At 42.5% G+C, this 9,885-nt stretch overlaps 1 protein-coding gene across 1 annotated transcript in view; it reads right to left on the minus strand.

The window, feature by feature from the left end:
* Positions 1-1,007: 1,007 nt before the first annotated feature.
* LOC110090911 (uncharacterized) overlaps positions 1,008-9,885 on the minus strand; it is an 11,549-nt gene continuing 2,671 nt past the window's right edge. Inside the window, exons 4-8 of the mRNA XM_072979814.2 lie at positions 7,832-7,962; positions 6,531-6,812; positions 6,192-6,329; positions 2,935-3,745; positions 1,008-1,180 (exon numbers count right to left, since the gene is read on the minus strand). Of these exons, the coding sequence (XP_072835915.2) occupies positions 1,143-1,180; positions 2,935-3,745; positions 6,192-6,329; positions 6,531-6,812; positions 7,832-7,962 (1,400 nt within the window). The 3' untranslated portion in view covers positions 1,008-1,142. The remainder of the gene's footprint in view (positions 1,181-2,934; positions 3,746-6,191; positions 6,330-6,530; positions 6,813-7,831; positions 7,963-9,885) is intronic.

Below are 9,885 nucleotides of genomic sequence, written 5' to 3' on the forward strand. Positions count from 1 at the left end.
ATAGTTTCAGTTGTTTTGAGTAACCTTGGGTTAATCCCCTATGGGTGAAACATAATAAACAAAAACAAACAAACAAACAAATAAAATCTTGACTTCAAGTCTGTGATCCCTAAGTATTTCTGCTAGGACCTAAATTATTTTGGACTCAAAAGAAACATTAGGAAACCTCTCGTAGTAACAGCTTCTCAGTGGTAGAACAGACTGCTGTGCGAGGTGGCAGCTCCCCCTTACCAGAGTGGGATGACTAAGAGTCAGATGTCATGGCCAGTATCCTGTTCAATATTTATATAGGTAGAGTTCCAACTGTAAACACTGCCATTGCAATCGGAGCTGGCAGCGTGACCACACAAGCTACTATGCATAAGTATCTCATCAGATCACTGTGGAAGCTTCTGCAGTTGGGGATCCATGTGTGTACATTCTGGAAGACGACATTGGCCTGTGAGTGTTGCTCAGGATAGATCCTTCTCATATAGGGCTCTGATACGATGGCCTGACCTGATTGCAAGACCAGGCATGCTACACTGTGCAACAGATCACATTGAAGGCTTCTGCAGTGTGCATAAACACTGAATAATCTGTGAGTCTTTGTAAAAGTAAGATCTTCTCACAGATGACTGGACGTCTTAGAGGTCTGGTGTCCCACTTGAATTCTTGCTGAAGATAGTTTTGGAGAGCAGGAAGAGCGGCTATAACTCGAAAAGCCATAACTTGTAACCTTACCCAGTCAAGCCCCAGATTTCAGCAGGCTCTGGGGTGTGCTTTCTAATATTCAGGTTCACTTACATTTGAAGTAATCGTAATTAAATGTCAGTGGTCGTGAATGTGGACAGAATGACGTTCTACACACAAATGCAAAATAATTCAATCCACCTCTCTGTTGCACACACAAACACACTCATTTCACGACCACCACACCATTTTTATTGCAGAGCCTCACCTCCAATTGCATCCCCAGCTTCTTTCACGGGGGGGGGGGAGAGAGAAAGAGAGCAGAGCACACTGAATAACTCAAGAATTCCTCTTTTTTTATTATTGATTCGCTACACTACATTTAAGCAGAAGAAGACTTCCTGCCTCTAGGGGGCAGCAAAAGGACTATTCTCTATCCGGCTGTTCTGTTCTAATGGCACCTGGAAAGTTCATCTGCGGAGAAGATCTTCTAAGGTGACAGGTTCGTCTGGAGGGAAAAGAGGGGAAAGTTTTTACTGCTCAGTTCCAGATTGGTACATAAAATCTGAACACACAGGAGAAAAATAACTACTGATGTGGCAGGTTCTAGCTCAGGACACCCAAGCCTGAAGGGGGAGCAGGAACAAAGGTTGCTTTAAAAGAAATAGAAGAAGGGCGTCTTCAGAAAGTGTGGATTCTCGGATATTCTTGGGCTACAACTCCCAGAAATTCTGGCCAGCACAGCTATTAGTGAAGGCTTCTGGGAGTTTTAGAAGATCCAATTTGGAAATCACTGGTTTAGCGATAGAGCAATATCTCCCAGTAGAGGGGTGAGCGATCCACAGCAAGTCAATAAGCTCAAAACGGGCCAGTTGTAAGGAAGTCAGAGCAGACTACCCTGCCATAACTTCTACATGATATGCCCATTTTTCAAAAGACTACAGGAGCACCTTGATTTAGCTAAACACAAGGACACTGGGCGTAGGATTGGTGGCACCACCTTTGTTTCTATTCCCTAAAAAAAATTCAAAGTTGATACTGATTTCTGGCTCAACGTAGTCTAGCAGTAAGAACAAAAAGTCTTCTTCCTTCCAACATTAGATTTTTACATTAGAATCCTGCCAGAAACAGGAAGTATAAGGTAGAATGTTCTGTGCTGAATTTCCGTTCATGCAAAGTGTTCCTGGATTTTCCCTTGCTCCAGCTGTGGAAAGGCTCCCAACTGCATGTGGAAGATAGCTGTTCCACAGGATTCTAGCCTACTATCTTCAGTTTGCAGTAATTCAGCATGAACCTATGCAGTGCTCTCAAAATTGAGCTCCGCAGTTTAAGATCCATATTTTTCAAAACTGCTGGATAGCTCAGTGGTTTAGGTATCTGCTCGGGAGTTCAATTCTCCACTGTGCCTCCTTGACTTGAGTTGGACTTGATGACCCATAGGGTCCCTTCCAGCTCTGCATTTTCAAGATTATTATTTATTCAAAGCAAATGAATAAATCAATAACTTTCAGGAAAATGCCAATGTTTTGTTGTTTTTTCCCATTGCTTTTTTTAGCATATCTCTGTGGTCCATGGCTTTAGATATTCTTAACTCCAGGTGTGTTCAATCTGTGATTTAAAATCTGTAATTTTATATATGTATAATCTGTGGTTTTTGACTATGCAAATTATTAGCCATCCTAAACTGTGTATTCCCAAACTAGAAAATCCTAAAAAGGGTCACCATAAGCCGGAATTGACTTGATGGCATTCCATTATTATTATTTCGAGATCAACAAAGGGACTCAGAGTGATAGAAGGTCAACATATTGAAAACCTCAATTGTAATTTACTACAGGGAGGAAGGGAAGAAATTGGTGGCCCTCCATGTGTTTGAATTATGGCTCCTTGTCATCAGCCACACTGTCTGGGCCTTGTAGCTGAAGTCCAAAACACCTGGAGGGGCAGAGGTTACTCACTCCTTTCAAGTATCCCTGATCTTAAACACAGGCATTCATATGAGGTGGGGCAAGGTTGAGACTGTCAAGAGGATCCCTCCTCCACATCTCCAAAGTAAAGTTGAGACATGACTGCTGTGATGTCAAGAGGGTGTGAAGTACCTTTAGGAAGGAGCAAGTGATATTCTGCAGAACCTATATCATCAGAATAAATAAATAAAATTTACTGTGTATTGGTCCCCTGAAATAAAGGGCTGATGTGGTCGCCACTAATCATTTCCTTATCGGATTACATGAAAACCCACATGATTTTCACCCTGTATACCTTGCTGCCACAGATCCCCATCCTCATATTCATATTCATATTCCTCTTCCTCCTCCTCCTCACAATCTTCGTACTCCTCCCAGTCGTCAGGCTGCTCTTCTTCCTTAGGGGCTTCTTCCACCGGCTTCTTAGCAGCTTCCTCTTCTGCCTTCTTAGCAGCTTCTTCTGCTGCCTTCTTAGCTGCTTCTTCTGCTGCCTTCTTAGCTGCTTCTTCTGCTGCCTTCTTAGCTGCTTCTTCTGCTGCCTTCTTAGCAGCTTCTTCTGCTGCCTTCCTAGCAGCTTCCTCTTCTGCCTTCTTAGCAGCTTCTTCTGCTGCCTTCTTAGCAGCTTCTTCTGCTGCCTTCTTAGCTGCTTCTTCTGCTGCCTTCTTAGCTGCTTCTTCTGCTGCCTTCTTAGCAGCTTCTTCTGCTGCCTTCTTAGCTGCTTCCTCTTCTGCCTTCTTAGCAGCTTCTTCTGCTGCCTTCTTAGCTGCTTCTTCTGCTGCCTTCTTAGCTGCTTCTTCTGCTGCCTTCCTAGCAGCTTCCTCTTCTGCCTTCTTAGCTGCTTCTTCTGCTGCCTTCTTAGCAGCTTCTTCTGCTGCCTTCTTAGCTGCTTCTTCTGCTGCCTTCTTAGCTGCTTCTTCTGCTGCCTTCTTAGCAGCTTCTGCCTCTCTTATCTTCTGTAAAACTTCTTTGGGGATTCCTTCGTTCACCTGGAATACCCAACGTCCAGGAACATTCACATTGGAAGTGTCTCCAATGTTGAGGATCTCGTCAGTGCGGGAACCAGGGATGCTGAAATAATTTTTGTCATCACCGCTGTTAAAGCCGGCCTGAAAGAAAACATAATAGCATCCATATGGGCATGTTATCCAAATCCTGTTTTACAACAACCAGCGAGAGTTCAAATAGATGTCTTTCCAGAATGCCACTCCCTCTATATCAGGTAAGGAGTCCAAAGACTTGATGGACAGAATTACGGTAGGACCCACTTCTGTAGCAGAAATAGCTACCTTGTTAAAAAGGACATCTTTAAATGTTACCCAGGAAATACAGTAAGAAATTTGTCCTTTGCACTTTAGGAAGTAGCTCTGCCTTCATTCTCTTCCCCAGGACCACCAAGGGAACTCATGTTAAGTGACAGGCATTCTAGCCTTGCTGGGATGGATACTTTTTCCACAGAGTGCTCTCAGCAGGATCATTCATGGAGGTGGGAATGAAATCAGGAATGAAAGGAAATCATTCACCAGGAATGAAAGGCCTGTGTCTTTCCAGACGTTGGCAAAGGACAAATGCCATTGCACCCTTGGGAGAAAAGGAGGATATAAATAATAAAATGAAATTCAAATGAAGTGCCTGACGATGGATCATACTCATCAGGACCAATTAGAGTTGAAGTCCCACAACATCTAGAAGGTCACAGATTTCCTGCCTTTGACTTCACTCCTCAGATTGTTCCAGATTGGTGCTGAAACACTCTTTCAGCCAAGGGATGAAGAAAATGTGGATCTCCAAAAGCTGCTAGATTCCAGTTCTCATCAGTCGTGGCGACTGATGAGGAATGATAGAATTAAGCAGGTTCCTCACTTCTCTGAGCTCTCCACTTACCCCATATCTAGTCTGAGTGCTAATACAATCAATGCTGTGAGCTGTCCATGGTGCTGATGCTTTTGCATCCAATTGTAATATAGTACAGTGGTGCCTCGCTAGACAGTTGCCCCGCATGACAGTTTTTTCGCTATAGCGATTCGCAAAACAGTGATTCCTATGCGGGAATTTCGCTGGACAATGTTTGGTCCCTGCTTCGCAAACCAATTTTCGCTAGACAATGATTTTGACAGCTCCCTCCGCACTCACAAAACGGGTGTTTTCAGGACCTAACCTTCGCAAGACAGCTATTTAAACAGCTGATCGGCAGTTCGCGAAGCGGCTTTCCTATGGCCGATCTTCGCTAGACAATGACGATTCTTCCCTATTGGAATGCATTAAACAGGTTTCAGTGCATTCAAATAGGGAAATGCTTTTCGCTAGACAATGATTTCGCTAAACAGCGATTTCAGTGGAACGGATTATCATTGTCTAGCGAGGCACCACTGTACTTTGTCACAGCTGTGTAACTCTGTAGGTGAACATTGTGTTCTCTCTGTAGATCATCCCAAATTCACTTCTAGGCGTTCTAACCTCACCTCAGTCCTTTTGTTTTAATTATCTGTTTGTTATCACCCTTTAAGGGTGTGAACAAAACTTGATGAATTGTCTCCACCTAGATAGGCTGTCTTGACACATCGAGTCATCATGTCAAGAGATCTTTTGGCTGCCCAGGGTGAGAATGAAGCGAGGAGCACTTTGGGAGGTGGGGTTGAAATTTTTGCAGTGTCTGTCTGGAAAATATCTCATACAAAACCATGTCAGAGTGTCTCTCCTCAGAACATCAGCTTGTGCAACTTGTACTTCTCAGGCCTTGGTTCTCCAGGTTGCCACACTGAGAAAGGCAAAGAATGTGACCAGAAATTGTGCCTTCTCAGTGGTGGCCCCACCCTTATGGAATGGCCTCCAGGTAGAAGTACGTCCGGCTGCTGCTTCCCATCTTTTAAGAGGATGCTAAACACTGTCCTGTTTCAAGAGACACTGAAAAGCATTTCCGCTTAAGCTATTCTATATGTGTTTCCCGTGTAGACAATTTTTTGGGGTGTGTATCTGTTCCTTATTTATTTGAGATGTTTTATGTTGGGTGGCTAGGTTACTCCTACATTGTGCAGTTCTAAAGTCATAAAATAATATTTTGCACTGAATCAGCAGTATACAGATGTATTTAAAAAATAAACAAATTAACTTTGCGAAGCAAAATTCACTCATCCAGCAAGCACAGAACTGACCTGACTGATGTAAAAGATGGAAAAACATTTGTCCAAAGTGTCCAGTTTTTAAAAGTTCATATGAGGAGGCACCAGCTAGTAGATTTTAGCTATTTAATTTGCCTAATTTCCCCCCAAACCACTCTTGCCAATGTAAAAACTTTTGTCAAGACCAACAGGAAACAGTTGTAGTCAAAAAAACAGGTTCATGAAATCCTGCGACTCAGAGGAGATAATAGTGGACTAAATAGAGAAAATGATCTCTGCTTTTTCATACAGTAGCTTCTCATATTTCCTGAACTGGAATCAGAAGAGGACCCTCTCAGATTTGTAGCATTGTTTGGAACAAAGGGTGAGAATATATTTTGAGAGAAAATAATCTCAAATGCATTTATTTATTCAGTTGCTCTCCAAGGAGACCTACCTGGGCTGGGATTCCTCCCAGACCTGTTCTGGGATTTCCACCACTTGCTGTACCAGTAGTCCATTGGATTTTACCATAGTTAAGCATTACATAGGCAGCATTATCATCGTTAGCTAAGACAGCCTGGAAAGTATTCACCTGCAGGAAAAACAAAGAGAGACTCCAGAAAAGGTAAAATATGCCGTATTGCAGCAATGTTGTGCAAAGGGCATCATACATAACAAGTCCCTGTTGCTGAGGAGAAGACATAGGTAATAGATTAGCCAAAGTTGAAGCATAAATGCACTTGCAAAATTGTTGGACTTGGCTGAATAATAATTTGTAATATCAGTAACTTACCTTGTTAGATGCGCTCCCAAAATAGGCCACTTTGTCCCAGGTGGCAATAAAAGCCCAATCAGCTTTAAAATGGCTGTCGGGATAGTACTGATTGATATCCTGGGAGATGCGTTCAAGTTCTTCTGGGTTTGTGGTCTCTCGATAATAGACTTCACCCCCTAGGTCAGTGTTGACATCTCCCCAGTAGGGAGCCACAAAGGGTTTTTTATCATCCAGAGGGATGGGCTCGGGGGTATATTCTGGGACAGGATTAGAAAAGGAAACCACACCATTGTTGTTAACCTGTGATAGGGCAAAGAGAAGCAACAGTCACTTTGAACATCAATGCTAAAGCCTTCTTCTCAAGATATCTCCCTGAGAGTGACTAAGTTCCTTCTGCATGAAGTCCGAATTTCATATAACTGTAACACCTTTGTTAGGCCAACTAATTATGAGATCTGGATCATAACCCTGTAGATGGCTGAGCCTTCCAAAAGCCTTCACTTTTGGCCAATATGGGGTGCCCAGAGATTTTCCTTGGTCCTCGAAACATCTTGGACGTATCAGCGAAATGCAATGTACCGTATTTTTCTGTGTATAAGATGCACCCATGTATAAGATGTCCCCCACTAATCCAAAATTAAGAAATCTAAATGGGGCTTAACAAGTGTAGGGGGAAAGGGATCAAAGTGTTGCAGGATCGCTTTGATCCCTGCTTTCTCCTCCACTTGTTTTTATTCTCTCCTCAGCTTACTACCGTGCATAAGACGACCCTCAAATTTTAGTCTAAAGATTTTAGACAAAAGTATAGTCTTATACACAGAAAAATACGGTATATAAAAATCTAAAAGCTTCATTAAAAAGCTTAATCTCCACAACAACTTTTCGTGCTTCAAGTCAGCAATTCTGGTCTGAGGAACAACTAGCTAATCTTATTGGAAAAGAAGCTTTCATGAATGCTTTCCAAAAGTTGATAGATTTCAGGGTTAGTATGTCAAGTGAACTTGGTAGGTATTGCTGTGAGTCTGTCAAATAGTTTCAGATGAGAGTCTTGTTCATCATCAGTTATCTCCATAACCATGTGCTAACTAGAACCTTGTTCATATTCTTACTATTCTGCAAAAGGTAGTTACTTCATTTGCTATGTGCTGTCCTAGCTTGTGGAAGATGGAGTCTTTGATTGCTACTTTTATGGTCATAGGGCAATGATGTAGAAATTGAGAGAATTTCATCCTACCCCCTGCAAAGAAACTAGAACTATTATGGTCCTCACGACTCCCTATGTTTCAATCTTGCCCTTTGACAAACGAGGTTGCACTTACAAATAAACTGTCGTGTTTCGTGCCATAGAAGGTGAATGGCTTTGACATGTGAAATTCTGGTGATGTCCCATCATCCTCCTTGGGAGTCTTCATGTCTCCTACAGCTTCCCCGTAGGGATACAAAACATGAGCTAGAGATAAGAAGAAACCAAGCATTGATATGTTAAACCTGAGGTAAACTTATAAGAGAGGGGATGGCTTTGTGCAACATAGTAAAAAAAATCTCAGGAGAATGCTCAAATGTAGGCCACACAAATCTTCTACTGTGTTGTTCTGTGTGTGCCAACCCAGAAGATCTATTGTGTTCAATGGGCCTTATTTCTATATCAGTGTTGTTCATGCCAGGGCCCTCAAGATGCTGGCTGGAGATGATGGGAGTTGTAATCAAACGCATAGGATCTAGGTTCTATTATTTTTTAAAACCTCTCATGTAACAATCCACCATCAATCATCTACCATCCCACCCACCCTGACTATTTAAAAGCCCCACACACCTCCCTTGACGTTAACCTTAATCCTAACTGCATGCATGATTAATTGATTTAAACCACTGGTTCTTAACCTTGGGTTACTCAGGAGTTTTGGACTGCAACTCCCAGAATCCTTCACCACCAACTGTGCTGGCTGGGGTTTCTGGGAGTTGCAGTTCAAAAACATCCGAGTAACAAAGGTGAAGAACCACTGAAACTAGGGGTGGGTAGTTTGTAACTATGACTGCATTGCACTCTCCTAAACTTGAAGTTTACAACACCTTCTAGAACTGACACCAAAGAAAGATGTTCTTCTCATTCTAGGGGATTGGAATGCTAAAGTAGGGAGTCGAGAGATAAAAGGAACAACAGGGAAGTTTGGCCTTGGAGTTCAAAACGAAGCAGGGCAAAGGCTAATAGAGTTTTGTCAAGAGAACAAGCTGGTCATCACAAACACTCTTTTCCAACAACACAAGAGGCGACTCTACACATGGACATCACCAGATGGGCAATACCGTAATCAGATTGATTATGTTCTCTGCAGCCAAAGATGGAGAAGCTCTATACAGTCAGCAAAAACAAGATCTGGAGCTGATTGTGGCTCTGATCATCAGCTTCTCATAGCAAAATTCAAGCTTAAACTGAAGAGAGTAGGAAAAACCACTGGGCTACTCAGGTATAATCTAAACCAAATCCCTTATGAATACACAGTGGAAGTAAAGAACAAATTTAAGGAACTCGATTTGGTGGACAGAGTGCCTGAAGAACTTTGGATAGAGGCTCGTAACATTGTACAGGAGGCAGCAACGAAAACCATCCCAAAGAAAAGGAAATGCAAGAAAGCAAAGTGGCTGTCCAACGAGGCCTTAGAAATAGCAGAGAGGAGAAGGGAAACAAAATGCAAGGGAGGTAGGGAAAGTTACAGAAAATTGAATGCAGACTTCCAAAGAATAGCAAGGAGAGACAAGAGGGCCTTCTTAAATGAACAGTGCAAAGAAATAGAGGAAAATAATAGAAAAGGAAAAACCAGAGATCTGTTCAGGAAAATTGGAGATATTAAAGGAACATTTTGTGCAAAGATCAACATGATAAAGGACAAAAATGGGAGAGACCTCACAGAAGCAGAAGACATCAAGAAGAGGTGGCAAGAATACACAGAGGAACTATACCAGAAAGACTTGAATATCCCTTACAACCCAGATAGTGTGGTTGCTGACCTTGAGCCAGACATCCTGGAGAGTGAAGTCAAGTGGGCCTTAGAAAGCTTGTCTAACAACAAGGCCACTGGAGGTGACAGCATTCCAGTGGAACTATTTAAAATCTTGAAAGATGACGCTGTTAAGGTGCTACATTCAATATGCCAGCAAGTTTGGAAAACTCAACAGTGGCCAGAGGACTGGAAAAGATCAGTCTACATCCCAATCCCAAAGAAGGGCAGTGCCAAAGAATGCTCCAACTACCGTACAATTGCACTCATTTCACACGCTAGCAAGGTTATGCTCAAAATCCTCCAAGGTAGGATTCAGCAGTATGTGGACCGAGAACTCCCAGAAGTGCAAGCTGGATTTCGAAGGGGCAGAGAAA

This window comes from Pogona vitticeps, chromosome 9 (genome assembly GCF_051106095.1).
Source record: "Pogona vitticeps strain Pit_001003342236 chromosome 9, PviZW2.1, whole genome shotgun sequence".
NCBI lineage: Eukaryota > Metazoa > Chordata > Lepidosauria > Squamata > Agamidae > Pogona > Pogona vitticeps.